Genomic DNA, 17271 nt, shown 5'->3' with positions numbered 1-17271 from the left:
ATTATACTTCAAATAAAACTTTTGCTCCAAAATTTTCAAGACTAAATTTAACAGTCAACATTCAAAATTTCAAACAAAAGCTGATATAGATCAAATGCAGTCGATTTTGATAATTATGGAGTATCACTGTATTATAAATTTGTTGCATAATATGCTTACGTTTATTCAGAAAAATCATTTGAAGTGAAAGTAAACATTCAACGCTTCAGATTTTCATACAGTCACCAAACTTTGGGCAATCATCCTTTCATTCTGGCCACATAGTCAAGGCCTAAAATATTTAGTGCTTAGAATATATTGATATTATTAGCATACTTCATACTTAATTGAACCTGCACTTGCTGGGCTCCGTTGATTTAGTTAATATGTATTGAATTGATGAACAAAAGCGTGAGCAAGGACTGGTATTATTGGTTATATACATTTTTAGTATTATAATTACATTTAAAGCATGGATAATACATTGATTACCATGAATGAAACTGTTTCCAGTTTCCGGGGACAGGTGACCGATAGCTAGCAGTGGGCGGTGGCTCCCTAAACTGTTAAAAATTCAGGAAATTTTTATGATAAATATTACTTTAAAATGGAGTGTAGACGGTAGAGAAAAACACTACATCAAATTATACCGAGAAAAATAAATGACTGCAGCGTCAATTGATACACTACATGATTTACAGTGCAAAGCAGATAACACAAGATTCCCCCTCACTCGGTGTGTTCCAACTTGTACCGTGGTCAGCATAGCCGCCTGCTAATATGAAGGTCCCGAGGTTGATTCTGCTATGTGCATGTTATGTTTTTAAACTCTTGTTTACTCTACCGTAAAATTTTACAGCAATATCAATTTTTACGGGAAAAGTTATTGGCAATATGGATGCCAGTAACTTTTACTTTAAAATTTTAGGATTTTTTTAACAGTGTATAGTTGAGGCAAACTTAAGCAGGCAGCATTGTGAAGGCTACGCAAAGCCTAATCACAGCATTATGATGCTACCAGGGTAGTTTTGTCTGAACCATAATTAATAATTAAAATCATAATGCACCATAAAAATACAACTCATATGAAAAATTAACAGACTTAAACTAGGTTAACAGTGTTTTGTTCTTTAACTTCAAAGTTCATTTTTTCTAGTAAACTTGCTGTGGACATTTGGTGACAACATTTTTATTCCTAATTGAATTTCAAACAGAATTTTACTTCTATAACTCAAACTAATAATGTAAGAAATGAAAACCAGACAAGAGCTCTGAAAAATATACAGAACATTGAATAAATAAATGAAAAGGATAAATGAAAAGGAAAAAAAGCATAAAAATATATTAGAAAAAAATAGATTTAACTTTGTCTTAAATTTATTGTTTTGTGTGCACTGGGGGGGGGGGGGGAATTGCGAAGTTTGTAATTTTTCTGGAGGGGTTACATGGAGGTCTGAAGTTTGGGAACCTCTGCTATAGGAAAATCTAATAACATGAACATACTATAATCACAATTATGCTTAATGACCATATGTATCCATGCAAATTGCACATGGCTGGTAAGGCTGTAGCAAAAAAATTTCAAGAAGGTACCATACAGCATTAAAGGCTGCAGATTCATCAGCCTTGGTATAGCATACTCAGATGAATATATCAAAATATTAGTGGAATCAATTTGTTTTACAGAAGTACACTGAGTACATTGTTTTTACTCTTATCAAAGGAAATATCTAAAATAAATTTTAATTTTACTAACCTAATAGGAAAAGCTGGGTCATATTCAAATTCTTTTATTTTAGCAGGATATCCTATGGCAAGTAATCTATCTACTACTAAATGAAACTGTAGAGCTTCAAACTCAGGGCTTTTATATTCTGAAAGAAAAAAAGAAAACAGATTTCCTTCCATGTTAGGAGAGATTCAAAATAATTAATACAAAAACAACACATTACAAACTTTCAATAACACATGTAGACGCAAGAAAAAAAGTCACCCAAAACATTTAAGAAAGAACAATTAAATATATAATATAAAAAGTATAGAAAATATGGGCTTAAATGCAATCAATAGAAACGTACAAAGCAACTCTAAAATTTTAAATCACTACAAAATGTAGCTATGATAACATATATAATTTCTAGTGAAAATATCAACTTGATATTTTCAGTAAAATGAGTTCCAAAACTCCTACCTAAATATTTATTAAACATTCCAGTTGAAACCTTTCTTTCGAAAAAAAATTAAGTATAGTTTGAGAAAAAATTACATTAATTTAAGAAACCTATAGTAAAATTAATTTCACTTGCAACTTACATTGGGGTTTACATATCCATTTTGAAAAACAAGTAAGCAATCAATTATCAACAGTAAAAACACGCAATGTCTATAGATGCATTTAAAAACATTAAAATAGGCAGACATATTTTGAGGGCAATTGCTATCTTTGTCAGCACCTAGCAGAGAAATGAAAAACTACAGTAGAAGACTGATAGATTGCAGATTTGGGACCAGAGGTTTTACATTACAGAGATTTTGGCATTAAAAAAATCAAAACTTATGAAAAAATATTCAGAATATATCAGTATGTCATCATTGTAGTTAACATAAGTAGTATCATTGTAGTTAAACATCAGAACAGTTTTTAACTACAATGAGTCTCAAAACTCAAAATCACTTATATGCTTCATAACCAAAAATAAGGGGTATTTTTCTGCACTTTCTCTAGCTTCATAGTTTGCATAGAAACTACAATTTTCAAAGACAACCTAGTACTTTTCGACTGAATACTCTTTTTCATTTACAACTTTTAAATTAATATGAAGAAGAGGAAAAAGTTTCAAGATTCAATTTGCCAAGGAATGCTGTCATGTTTGCTATGAAGAATACAGGTTTGCTTGAACAGCAAAACTAATTGTACTAACTTCTAAAAAGTAGTATGGTTTATAGATAATTGCATTTCATGGATCAGGTTTTAGCATTTGGTGAGGCGGTATGGCTGTAAAGAAATTAGAAAATGCAAGTTCAAATCCATGCAGTGGAATCTGAAAAATTTGAGGAATTGCAACTCTTCCACAGTAGCTGGATATTGATTCCAATATCCAGTTCAAAGCTGAAAGTGAAAAAATACATTTTTGAATATGCTAATTTCTAACACAATGGTGAATTTTACACTACCCTTTACAGAAAACTGCTTACAGTTTGTTTCTTTGCCTAACTGTATTCAACCAGGCTTGAAGTCAATTACGAGGGAATGTAATCGATTACGATTATGATTACGGGCACAAAAAAAGAGCGATTACAATTATGATTACGATTATAATTCTCTGGCAAAACGTAATTACGATTACAGCAACTATCCGATTATGTTGGAAATGTAATCGATTACGATTACAATATGCCGATTATGATTTTGATTACGATTACAGACATACTATAATGTATATATATATCACTCATTTGCATCAACAACGTGATAGTTGAAAATTATGATTTTTGATTTAATATTAAAGAGATAATTAAATTGCAACTACCGTGTAGTATAACCTTAAAGATTATTTATTTTGTATTATTGCGCTGTTGCAGGAAAAGAGCAATATATGAAAGATAAAAAAACATCTAGGAAATTCAAATTGTCTACATTGCACAATGCTACAATGACTGTACAGGTATAGGCACACTCTTATTCAAATGTATACACAGTGCATCTTGTTTTTGACTCAGCTGTTTATTGTTATCTTGCCATTGAAGTAGTTCTGCCTTAGCCCTGGCTCAAGGGCAATAACTTACTGCTAAACTGCTCAACATTTTAGTTTATAATTTCTGAAAATTGTGTAGTATATTTCAGCAATGATATTCTCAATTATTTAGTATATTATCAGTTAATTTATTGCGCAGTAATTTTTTTAAAAAAAGAACCTCGTATGGTTTTTTATGCGGAAAAACTGCAATGTAATAAATTATGCAGAAAGTGTAAATAAAAGATATGGTAGTAAACAATTGAAAATTTGAAAAAAAAAAGGGATTAAATGCATTTAAGTGTAATTAATACTTCAAAGATATCTGGTTTTTTTCTTTCTTTTTTTTCTCATTCTTTGAGAAGAGAAAAAAATTCCAGCAATGCTAAACAATTGTTGAACTGGAGCAGATGACGCAGAAATAAAAAAAAAATACTAGGGTAATATTATTTTTAGCAAAGATACATATGAGTGTTAGGTCCGTACAACTCTACAGGATCAATTTTATGATCATTTGATAAGCTATTTGCATATGCTTTGATTTCATTCTTGAATCAATCACTTACTGAAGAAATTGCACTTTTAAAAGTGCTAAACGGTTTCAACTTAACACTCATTAAAAAGAAGATTGGGTATAACATGTTTTGCTATGATTTCTACTTTTTAGTCATACAGCTTTTTGTTTTTTTTTTGCATAAATGAGTATTTTATAATAATGTTTATACATCACAGTTTTAATGCAGCAATGAAGTGCAATTTTTCTCACTTTAAAAATGAGGCATGAAAAGATGATTAAATTTCAAAATTTGTGTTAATTCCCTGATACAATAAAACGTAAACACATTTTATAAAATTTATCAATGCAAACTTTTTACTTTCATACATACTCATTAATTAGAGATAATATCAGTTGTAAACATATAAACATGCATTTAAGATGAAACTATGCGAGAAATTATTTTGAAAACATTAAAAAAAAAAAAAATCTTATTCACCAGGGTTTAGATTAGATGTCATATAGCAAAAAATAAATGCAATACGTGTAAAGGCAAGAGTGTTTAAAGAACCACTGAAACACAAATGCGAATTTGGTTTTCTTTTGACAAAATCTTTTTTCAGTCATTCACTACTTTCTCATAAAAGTATTAAAAAAAAAAAAAAAAAGCTTTTTGTTGTGTGAAACTTAGTTGTACTTTTGATATCATTGTACTTTTCTGCTAAAATACGATTTTGAGGCGGCAATGTGCTTCGCTTGATTGCCTAACATTGACAGATGAAAGGGAAACTGATTAATGAATGACCAATTGTAAGGATTTGGGAAGACGTTCCCAAGAAGCCCTGAAACCTTCCTGTCAAGCCACAGGGTACTAATTGTACTAAACACTTAAGATAGGACTCGATTTATGACTCTCGTTTGCAAACAAGAACGAGTGGGGACGAGCACTGAATAGTCGTTTAAAGAAAGAAGTCGTTTTCTATGTTACTATTGAACTATGTTATCTTTCCATACATTAGTAAAAGGGCGGCTTAAATTTTTTCACTTTTAGAAATCAAGATTACGCAATTACAAGGGGCAAATTACGGATTATTTAACTTAGATTACAGTTATGATTACGCATGAAAATCTTGATTATGAATTCGATTACGATTACGGGAGTATCCCAACGACAGATTACAATTATGATTACACAAAAACGTAATCGATTACTCAGATTACGATTACGTAATTGGCGATTACTCCAAGCCTGATTCAAGTCCTTTCATAAAACCAAAAATAGATGCTTTTTATACATTTGTCAACCATGCAATCGATATTTGTTCCATCACAGCTCTTTTTAATGAAGAACTCATTTTTTTTATTGAGGTTTGGCCATTGCTAGACCTTATTCTTATTTATCAAATTATTAACACTTATTTCTTTAAAGGTAAAATTATAACATAAACCAAAATGAATCTAGTTTTCTCACAATTTTATTGTTTTATTGTCGTACTCGAAGAATTCTCTATGCGTTGCTAGCAGTGATGGGTTTTGGACTGACCAAAACCGGTTTAGGACAGGACAGGTGGTTTTTACTATCTAAAACTGTCCAAAAGTGTCCGAAACTGTCTTAAACTGTCCAAAACTATGCTAAAGCTAAAGGGGTGCAATCTAATCAATTTTTATTTACTGCAATATTTGTAATGCATATTAATGAGGTTTATATATATATATATATATATATATATATATATATATATATAATGACTATTTGATAATATTTTTCTCCAAAATGTTCGTTTAAAAAATATTTTACTTAAAGGAATTGCCAATAACTATTACATAACTATGTGGTAATGAGCAAAGGAGTAGACAGTTTTAAGAGGCCCATTGATCTTCACTGGGGATTGTAAATTGACTAGGACCAGTCTAGCTGGGCCCAGAGCCTGTTTCTGGTCGTCACTTTTGTATTTGTATTTGTATTTATAAAAACTTCCTTATGTAACAACTGGTACAGTTATAAAAGGAAATTCACAACACTACCAAGACAACTAATTTCAGTTTCATTTATAACTCAAAGGAATGTTATTAAATGTTAAATGTGCAATGTTTAGGTGCAAAAAAAAAAAAAAAAAAAAAAAAAAAAAAAAAAAAAAAAAAAAAAGCCTCAATTTTTAAATGGTTTTTGCAAACAAGTTTTACATGATGTTTTAACTGAAATTGTTTAAATCATAGATTAAAGAACAAGAAATTGATGATTAAACACTAGTATTATAAAACTTGTGCTATTCTTTTTTTAGTTCATATTTTTAATGTAATACATTCCATAACTACAAAAAATTGTAATTTATTGCATTTAAGTCAATTATTGCACCATATTTTGAACATTTTCTTTTTCACACATGCATAAATGTCAAAAAATTTGGTTAATGAAAAAAAGAAAAAAAAAAAAAAAAGAAAAGAAAAAAGAACTCCTGCATACAAATTGAAATTTTTAATGAAGAATTTAATTTCTAGGTAACTAGATTAAAATCAGCCGCATAAATAAGTTACATATATATTTATACTTGAATGTTCACACTGAATTAAACAAAATATATTAAATACTCAAAAAATAATTTTGACACGTTTTGTTCTGTTTTTGACATTTTCTCACAAAATCTAGTTTCTCAAAAAATAGTTTTCGACACTTTCAGATAAAAAGGTTTTGAACAGGATGATAAAAACCTTGCCAACCCTGCTTTCATTTGCAAACATGCATAAACATAGGAAAATTTAGTTTTTATTATTGAAAATAAAATAAAAAATAAAAATAACTCATGCCTACAAATTGAAATTTTAATCAAGAATTCAACTTCTATGTAACTAGATTAAAATCAGCTGCATAAATAGCTGAATGTTCTCATTGAATAAATGCTCAATATAAAATATTACTTTGATACATTTTATTATGTTTTTAATGTTTTCTCACAAAATACAATTTTTCTAAATATATAGTTTTACACACTCTCGAACAGTTTTGGACAGGACGGTAAAAACCAGGGTTTTTATCATAGTGTCCAAAACCTTGCCAACCTCGATTGCTAGTATACTGTAAAAGTTCTTATTTTTGTGCTGTTTTAATTTTTGTGATTTTCGAGAGCCTGCCATAATAGGACAAAATAATAGGAATACCCAGGGGGGGTGGGTCATAGCACAGATTTTGTCATTGAAGTTTTTAGAGGGGGATGTTTTAAAGGTCTTTCTTCTTTGAGGGAGCAACCCATTTAGGAGGCTCTTTGTGGTATTTGTGGGAGGAGGGGGGGGGGGGATGAGCACTCATGGTACTAAATGGGTTTGAAGTTGCATATTTTTAATATTTCTACGGTCAATCCTAGCTTAGCAAATGATGAAATCCGATTGGTTTCAGAGCTGTCTTTGAAGTAGACAAAGCAACAATGATGCAATATTTTTCACTTCACTGCTAGGGACTAATAAAGAGGTGATTGCCCTCCAAATCTGTCTGCCTATTTTAATTTTTTCTCATTTGCACCAATTGAGGTTTTACATTTCTAGCACAAAGTACTTAATTTTAATTAAAAAATTAATTTTGCAAATGTCAGCCATTGTGAAGCTAAAGTTACATTACTTTAAAATATGAAACAGCGAAATTAAAATACACTTCCTAACCTAGTTTTGTGTGTTGGCGATCAAGCCAAAGCTAGAAGAGGAACATTGACGTAGTTTCACTCGAAGCTCCAGGGTTTTGCTGTTTCTTTCTTTTGTTGAAGCAGTTTTTATTCTAGATGAACTAATATCAGAGTCAGCAGCCAAATATGTGGAAGAGTTGATAAAGAGATTTCCCTGATATTATAATACAGTACCAAAAATTGCCTTAGTAAGGACACTATTATTACTAATTTATTTGCCATTCTCAGGGTATGGAGTTATCTTTCATCTTACCTTCTTTCTACATAACAACATTTATTCTCATTAAAATGCAACAGTTCTTAAAAAGTTGTTACAGCACAAAAAGAAAATCAAAAATTTGGCAAAGAAAGAGATCAACAAAACAGCATATGTTCCTTGAAGCTTACTAATTGTAGCTCAACTTGAGTCACAGAAAGTGGCTCATCTTTGCAATTGTTACTAGCATGAGCACAGACTATATTTTTAATTTGTAACATACTGTTCATGTTTATATCTATAGACTTGGTATTACAAATATTTATTTCATTCAACACTTCATTATTAATTTGAAATGGAAAATTAAGTTTCAAATTTTATTACTCCTAACCTTTGCTTTGAACTCACATTCAAGTACTTTATAATGGAAAGGGTTAAACAGTTATTCCTACCAGCCAATGTGTAATCCATATCAAAGCCAAAGAACTTTATCTTTTCTAAGTGCAAGCTTCGATTAACAAAGACCCTAAAAAGAAAAAAATATTAGCATGCCACGACTACTTAAGAAAGAAAAAGCAACAAAAGTAAACTTATATGTTCAGGATAATCATATCAGTTTCCATTATATTTGCTTCTATTATGAAATACTTAATTTTGATACCTTTATTGTAATGTTTAACCATGTTAACAAATGTTTAATTAAAATTACACACACACAAAAAAAAAAGAAAGAAAAAGAGCAATAGTGTTTCAAATCTATGACAACACAACTTTTAATGACAAATCTTTAAAAAACACATGAATAAACTGCTAGTCCTAGCAAATCCTTAGAGAAAATATAGCTAAAATACCTATACTTTTAACTTTCTCTTGGTTTTATTTTTGAATTTATTTTCTTTTAAGTGAAATTCTGAAAACTTAAACTGAAAGAAAGTCATCAATGTTCAAATATTTTTGCCCAAGTGCCACCACCAGCAGTTGTTACTAGCGATGTGGTTGGGTTATAACCAGTGGGCACAGGTAAATACTTTTTTGGGTATTTACAAAAGGCCTGGATAAATTTATTCAGCATTGGGTTTTACTCAAAAACTGGGAATTTTTCTTTTTTTTTTTAAATGTGAATGGGTGATTAATTTCTATCATATTTGTTATGTCAGGAGAGAGCAATTAACTGGATTTCAGAAATATAAGGTATGTTAGAAACGTATCTGACCTTAGGCTGAATTAAAAAAAAAAAAATCTAATCTAATCATGTTAAAATTTATCTCCTTCAGACTCTACACACTTTTCCCAGTAATACTGTAATTGTTACAAGCATGTCGTTACTGCCATATGTTCTCTCTTGCTTGAAATCTCGTTCCTTTCAATCGCTTTGAGTCTGGAGAGACTGAAGATGTAGGGTGCCATATAAGGAGAATAAGAAGCCTGTTGAACCACAGGAGTCTGGTATTTTGCCAAAGAACGGCTGAATTGTGTGCAAGAAATGTGCTATAAAATCATCATTATAAGCTGTCTGCATCTTCTGAATGGTTTCCACTTGACTGTCCCCCAGTTTCTAGCAAAATGCTGTTCGATGCTATAGCATTGCCCTAGTCATTTTGTCACTATCCTTTACATTAAATAAACTAACGAGAGTACAACACATTACTTCAGTCTAATGCTGTTTGCCAGTGATGGACATTATAGACAGACAGGAATAAACTCACATGCACCTAAAGGTTCAAGGTCAGCTCATGCAAGCATTGTTGATCCATATCCATCAGATTTCCATGGAAAAAAGAAGGTTGGATACCCTTTCAAACAGCTCTCATATAGTGTATGAGTAAACATTTTTTTTTTTGTATTTTTAAAACACAGTCAAACCTTGTTAGTGTGAACTCACTCAATGTGAAATATTGCTCTAAATGAAATATTGATTTGGTCCCGTGAGTTAACAATCACTTAATGATTTATTGGATAAGATAAAATCAGAGATACATGAAAGAATTACCATGGTTTCGTGAATTTTGCGTAAACGAGGTTCGACTGTATGATAAAAATCAATATACATCCTTGGAAAAAATAGTATGATAGGCCTGCTGCATACCCTTTCCTACTAGGCAGGCCAAAAGGCATATGTCACCTTAATCATCATACTTATTCCATAAAAAAAGATAAAATCATACTGTCAGGCTAGGCCTAGGTCGGCACGGCATACGTGACCAAGAAGGTGCGTACGTGACAGGGCAAAGGGGCTACGTGATCCAAAAACTGCATACGTGAGTCCCTAAGCCCTCCGTGTTGACCGAAGGTCAGGCACCCCCTATAAATAGGACCCACCGGAGAGACGGCGGGGAGACCGAGGAGAGAGCGAGACAGTTGCGGTCGCGGAGGCTGCCGGTTTTACTACAGGACCAAGCTAGGTCCGGACTGAACAGGAACGGGAGAGTTTGGGCCCGTAATCCTGAAAGAGACTGTACTGACGGGAGAGATTGTGCCTGTCGTAAAGGTGGACTGTGACGAACGGGAGAGTAGTGCCCGGGTCCCCAAGGTGGAGTTACAAAGACTGTGAAAGACTGAGCATCATATATGCTATCAACGTGTACATATGTGAATAGTTGTTGTGTACATAGATATAACTAAATAAACCGATAATTAACCAAGAATCTGTGTGCCGTGGAACCTAACTGGTGCAGTCGACAGGATTTTCATCACCCAAGAGAAAGTAAAGGATCTCTGGGATCATCCGCGGTTGCATAGAAGACTGAAATGAACGAGATAAAGTAGTATCTTGGTGGGCATCTGCTGTTGGATTATTGACATTCCTGAGAAGGCTATCTGATCTGCGGCGCTGAGACTCATCGGACGGTCGCTTGGACCTACTAGGATGCTGAGAAATACCTGGAGGTGACGTAGAGCTTATTGTTCGGACGAGGAGCAGCGGAGAGAAGGAAGAAACCCCGAAGCAAGTGTTGGATCACCGAGAACCCCGTGCGAGAGCTCCAGCGGCTGTTGTAGGGTAAGTCCCCAAATTTCTATCTGTCTGCTTTTGGGGGTTCTTTGTATGTCACCGGTATTAAGAAGTCAGAGTAAAAATACTAAGATGTCAATAGATGCGGGAAGAGATAGTGAAATTCAATTAAGGTTGAGAGAAATTGAATTAAGGGAAAAAGAAATTGCATTGAAAGAAAAAGAATTGGAAATTAGAAAGTTAGAATTAACTGAAGGTAGTCAAAATAGAGAAAAAGAAAAGGGTAACCCGTCAGATAATATAGAGAGGTACCATAGAGTACTCAAATCATTGATTCCACCTGTACCTTCGGACGTGGGAGATTTGCCTTTGTTTTTTGAAACTATAGAAGGGGTGTTTTCCTCACAAAATGTGCCAGATGAGTTGCAGGGATGGCTAGTCGTACCACTGTTAGGCTGTTTAGTAAGGCCGTTGTTTGTAAATTTAAAAGCAGAAGAGCTTGACAAATATGAAAGGATTAAAGAGGAAATTTTAAAGCATAATAGGTTGACCCCAGATGAGTACAGGAAACGGTTCGATACTGCGAAGAAAAGAGTAAATGAATCCTGGACGCAATTTGCGGATAGGTTAAACTCTTTGTGGGCATTCTACCTAAAAAGTAAAAATGTGGAAACGAAGGAAGACGTGAATAACATTGTCGTAGTGGACAGATTAAAGGCAGAAATGCCATGGGAAACAAAAAAATATCTTGGGTTACAGGAAAAAGATGATGGATTTAAATTAAGTGAGGCAGCTTACTTAGCCGAAATACATGAGAGGGCGGCCGAAAATACGTTAGCAAATAAAGGGAAAATATATACGGAACCAAGAGAAAGAAATCCTATGAGATGGGAAAGAAATAATAATACCGGGAAAACCTGTTATAAGTGCAAACTAGAGGGGCACATAGCAAAATATTGTAAAGAAAATGAGAAAAGAGTAAAGGCACAGGAGGTTAAGGTCATCAATGAAAACAAGACAAAAAGGGGGCGAGTGTCAAACAGGGTAGATGAAAATAATAAGGTTGTAGCTCACATAAACCGGGATTTCCTGGATAGTAGAGAAAGAGGAAAAGAAAATATTGTGTCAGATCTCGTAAAAGTTAAGATTAATTATAGAAACAAAAAAATAGAGGGAACTATTAACAGCGGAGCACAGATATCGGTCATCAATGAAAAATTATTGCTAGAAAAGGATATTAACCCTAGTGGGAAAATCTTATTACAACCCGCATTCGGCAAGCATATAGAAGCTGACCTGATAAATATTCCTATAAGCTTAGAGAATGAATTCAATAGTGAATTAAAACCCGAAATATACATTACTGTAGCCAGCACACCAAAGTTAAACGGTAGTTTGTTGCTAACCCCGGGCGATTACGAAACACTGAGAATACAGGCAGATAGCCTTTGTCCGGTTAAGGGAGAAAGCGCGGAAGAAAAGGGGGCTGAAGAAAATGAAGAGTGGGGGATTTGCGCTGTTGACATTGACATGCGAGGAGAGGAGAAAACAGAAAACCCGCAAATCGCTGATTGTGATATGAGAGCACTGTCAGAAAAAGAGAAATTGAAAGCGCAACAACGGTGTTGTCCTACATTAAAAGTAATGTGGGAGGAAGTTAAAAAGGGAAAGGGAAATTGCATATTGAGTGATGGTATCTTATATAGTAAGGGAAATGTGGGAGGAAGCAAGGTTGAGCAATTAGTCTTGCCGTTAGAGAAAAGAAAGAATGTCATGAAATTAGCGCATGAATCCGTGTTTGGAGGGCATTTAGGTGTTCGAAAAACGGCAGAGCGAATCAAATATTCCTTTTCTTGGCCTACAATGAATAAGGATATCAGAGCGTATGTAGATGGATGTGAGGACTGTCAACTTAGAGGGAGGATAAGGACAGCGGATAGGATACCTATAACACCTGTCGTGAGACCGAAACTTCCGTTTCAGGTAGTGAATTGTGACGTGCTAGGACCACTAGATATTAAGTCGGGTAGAGGGCACAAGTATGCAATGACACTAGTAGATCAACACACCAGATGGGCGGAGTGTGTGCCGTTAAAGGGACTTACGGCTAAAGAAATGTGAGGGGCTTTATTGACCATTTTCTCTAGAACAGGGATACCTCAAACGATTTGCACTGACAGGGGAACAAATTTCACAGCAGAACTCACTGAGGAGTTTCTTAAAATATTAGGAACCGCGCCAAGATTCTCTACGCCCGGGCATAAGGAGTCAAATGGATTCGTGGAAAGGTGGAATGGCGTACTCAGAAACATGTTATATCATGTAATGAGAACAGACCCTAAAAACTGGGATAAGCAGGTGCCATTCTTATTGTGGGCATACAGGGAAGTGCCGAATGCGACTACTGGGATAGCACCATTCAAGTTATTGTATGGGAGAGATCCGACAGGTCCATTATCGATATTGAAACAAAGCTTTACGGGAGAAGAATGGGTTCCAAATTTGAAGAATCAAAGCGCAGTGAATTACTTGTTAGATTTAAAGAAAAATTTGGAGGAAGCAGCAAAAGCAGCTCGACTGACTGCAGAACAAAATCAAAGTAATATGGCGAATTATTACAATAAAAGATCAAAAATGAGAGAGTTTGACAAGGGAGATAAAGTGATAATATTAATTCCGGATAGTACGAGCAAGATGTTAGCTAAATGGATCGGTCCTGGGGACATAGTAGGCAAAGTGCCACCTCATAGCTATATAGTGCAATTGGGGGATGGATCTAAAAAGCATGTGCACGTAAACAAACTTAGAACTTTCAAACAGAGAGTGGATACCGTAGGAGTAATTTTTGAGGAAGATAAGGAAATGGGTGAGATTAGCTGTGTACCAACGAAAGCAGATTGTAGAGAAATAGGAGAGATTGGGAGAATCATAGAAGACAACTGTACCGGATTAACTGAGGAGGAAAGAGTAAGACTAGGCAAAATTCTGAATAAGCATAGAGAATTATTTAAGAATAAATTGCAAACAGCACGAGTAAGAAAGCATGAAATAAAACTAAAAGAAGGGGCAACATTGGGAAAAATTCATAGATATAGGGTGCCTGAAGCATTGAAGGACGAAGTTGATAAACAGGTACAAGATTTACTAAGGGAAGGGTTGATCCGTCCTAGTAAAAGTTCCGAAGCTCATCCGATAGTATGTGTTGCAAAACGAAATGGGGAGATCAGGCTTTGCGTGGACTATAGAGCGTTAAATGCTGTCACGGATGCTCCCGCGTTTCCGATGGAGAATGCAAAGGAACTAATTTACAAGGTAGCGGAGGCAAATTATATAACAACTTTAGATTTGCTGAAGGGGTATTGGATGATACCGCTGGACGAGAAGGCGATCCCGCTCACCGCTTTTATGACGCATAGAGGGGTATATGATTGGCTGGTTATGCCATTTGGGTTAATAGGAAGTTCCGGTACCTTTCAAAAAGTTTTAAATGAGACGTTGGAAATTCATAAATCATATGCGAGGGCATACATAGACGATATCGCCATTTTTACTAAAGGAACATTGGAACAGCACTTGCAGCATATAGATGCAGTGTTGAAAACTTTAAAGGACAAACGGTTAACGGTAAATTTAAAAAAATGTAACTTTGCCCTTAGATCAGTGAAATATTTGGGACACGAGATAGGTTCAGGGAAGCATGAACCGGATGCCGAAAAGATAAAAGCCATAACAAATTTGAAATCCCCGACCACAAAGAAGGAATTAAAAAGTGTTCTAGGGTTATTTAATTACTACCGCGATTACGTCCCGAAATTTGCAGAGGTGGCATTGCCACTCACTGAGCTGACAAAGCGCAGGGTACCGGTAAGCATTCCATGGACGGTAGTTGAGGAAAGAGCCTTCCGGAAGTTAAAGGAGCTGCTGTGTGAAGCGGTAGCGTTGTATACACCGGAGGTGGGACGCCCATTCTTAGTGTACGCGGATGCTAGTGACGTAGGGGTCGGCGCGTGTCTAGCACAGAAAAGAGACGAAAGGGTGCATCCGATTGCGTTCGCGAGTTCAAAATTCAGTCGGGCACAGAGGCGATGGGCAGTTGCCGAAAGGGAGGCATATGCCGCTATGTGGGCATTGAAAAAGTTTGAGGTGTGGACGTTTGGGGCGGAAGTAGAACTTATCACCAATCACAACCCCCTGACATTCATCACACAGAATGCATCTCCCAGTCCGAAGCTACAGAGATGGGCTCTCGCGTTGCAAAGATATAAGCTAAAAATCACACATAGAAAGGGTGCATTGCACCAAAATGCTGATGCTTTATCAAGGCTGGCAGTCAAGGAAGAAAATGGGGATGGTGACATCCAAGGCAACCTCTCAGAGGGAGATAGGTTTGGGGGCTACCACGATGATAAAACGGCAGGACTGTCTACAGAGCTAGTCGCCCAGTAGCCAGTTTTGGGTGGGGGGTGTCAGGCTAGGCCTAGGTCGGCACGGCATACGTGACCAAGAAGGTGCGTACGTGACAGGGCAAAGGGGCTACGTGATCCAAAAACTGCATACGTGAGTCCCTAAGCCCTCCGTGTTGACCGAAGGTCAGGCACCCCCTATAAATAGGACCCACCGGAGAGACGGCGGGGAGACCGAGGAGAGAGCGAGACAGTTGCGGTCGCGGAGGCTGCCGGTTTTACTACAGGACCAAGCTAGGTCCGGACTGAACAGGAACGGGAGAGTTTGGGCCCGTAATCCTGAAAGAGACTGTACTGACGGGAGAGATTGTGCCTGTCGTAAAGCTGGACTGTGACGAACGGGAGAGTAGTGCCCGGGTCCCCAAGGTGGAGTTACAAAGACTGTGAAAGACTGAGCATCATATATGCTATCAACGTGTACATATGTGAATAGTTGTTGTGTACATAGATATAACTAAATAAACCGATAATTAACCAAGAATCTGTGTGCCGTGGAACCTAACTCATACAATCTAGGTTTATTGATTCATTGCTATTGCAAGCAATTTTGAAGTCATTTTGTGTATTTTATTTTTCCCATGCTAAAAAAAAATAAATAAATAAAACTGTTGGATACTCCCTCTTACACCACTTCTAAAACCCAAACTCAATTGTTTACTGTCAGTCCATGAACTGTATAGAATTCATTTCACAATAACTAAAAATCATATCAAAGTACATTAGAGTAAAAATAAATGTGTGTTTAAGAAAAATGGCACACTCCAAGAAATTTTTGATGCATGGCAAATACAGAACCTATGCTGAGTTCCATCATTCTTTTTAGATTTTGAATCACAATTCAATGAATTAATTTAACTCAACATTTCTATTCTTGCACAATATATGTATAGTTCAAATAATGATACAATATGGCATACATATACAATGCTACAGTAGCGATAATTTACAATTTAATCGATGAGTCCAAAAACCAGCCATTTCCTGGGTTTTATGAAAGAAGACAATTGGTTTTCAGACTGATCGATTCAATTCTGAACAAGGCATACAAGCAAGTTGTACACGTTTATTTTATACATTTTAAAAAATGCTGTAATATTTTAACACAGTTTCGATATTACCTGTGTTGTGTTGCTCGGTAATATTTCCGGGATTGTGTAGTACTGCAAGCAGACTCCGATCTACTGTCATCTTGTTCTTTTTCACTCTGTTGAAGAAAAGATTCCATACTTGCAGACTAAAATTAAAATAGAGATTTAGTTTGATAAAATAATAATAGTAACAAAATAATTACAAGCATAATCACATGAAACTTTGGATATTCACAACAGTTAATTTACATACAGGCATGAAAAACTGAAATAAATAATTAGCTTAGTAAGAGTTTCATGAATAACTTGAAGTAAAAGAGAATTCATAAATGCTTTAATCTGAAGATTACAAATAGAGATAACTCACAAGCAGGACATAGTGCAATGATAAGATAACACCATACAATAAGACATCGTAAGATCCATATATTCTGATTATTCAAGAATGTCTGGAAAACCAGATATGAGAAATGTTGCAGACATTTTAAAGGAAAGTTTAATTTTTACTTTACCGATTTAGATACACAGGCATGAAATGTTAAGAGCAAAAAAGAAAGCTTTATATTTATTAACTTCCTCTCCAACATGATCTGACTTATAGCAACATAAATTACAGATTAAAGAATTTAAATTAGATGCAGATGCAGGAAATAAGAATGACTAGAAATTGAAACATTAAACTTAAAATGCAACA

The 17271-nt window shown here is 34.9% G+C and overlaps 1 protein-coding gene across 1 annotated transcript in view; it reads right to left on the bottom strand.

Annotated features, from left to right (window-relative positions):
• LOC129231604 (cytosolic purine 5'-nucleotidase-like) overlaps window positions 1-16896 on the bottom strand; it is a 65676-nt gene extending 48780 nt beyond the window's left edge. Inside the window, exons 1-4 of the mRNA XM_054865966.1 lie at window positions 16831-16896; window positions 16608-16723; window positions 8529-8602; window positions 1736-1853 (exon numbers count right to left, since the gene is read on the bottom strand). Of these exons, the coding sequence (XP_054721941.1) occupies window positions 1736-1853; window positions 8529-8602; window positions 16608-16723; window positions 16831-16836 (314 nt within the window). The 5' untranslated portion in view covers window positions 16837-16896. The remainder of the gene's footprint in view (window positions 1-1735; window positions 1854-8528; window positions 8603-16607; window positions 16724-16830) is intronic.
• Between the last annotated feature and the right edge of the window lie 375 nt (window positions 16897-17271).

The sequence above is a fragment of the Uloborus diversus genome, chromosome 10 (genome assembly GCF_026930045.1).
Source record: "Uloborus diversus isolate 005 chromosome 10, Udiv.v.3.1, whole genome shotgun sequence".
NCBI lineage: Eukaryota > Metazoa > Arthropoda > Arachnida > Araneae > Uloboridae > Uloborus > Uloborus diversus.
Note: the sequence above shows the minus strand (reverse complement) of the source record. Positions and strands in the feature narration are given on the sequence as shown.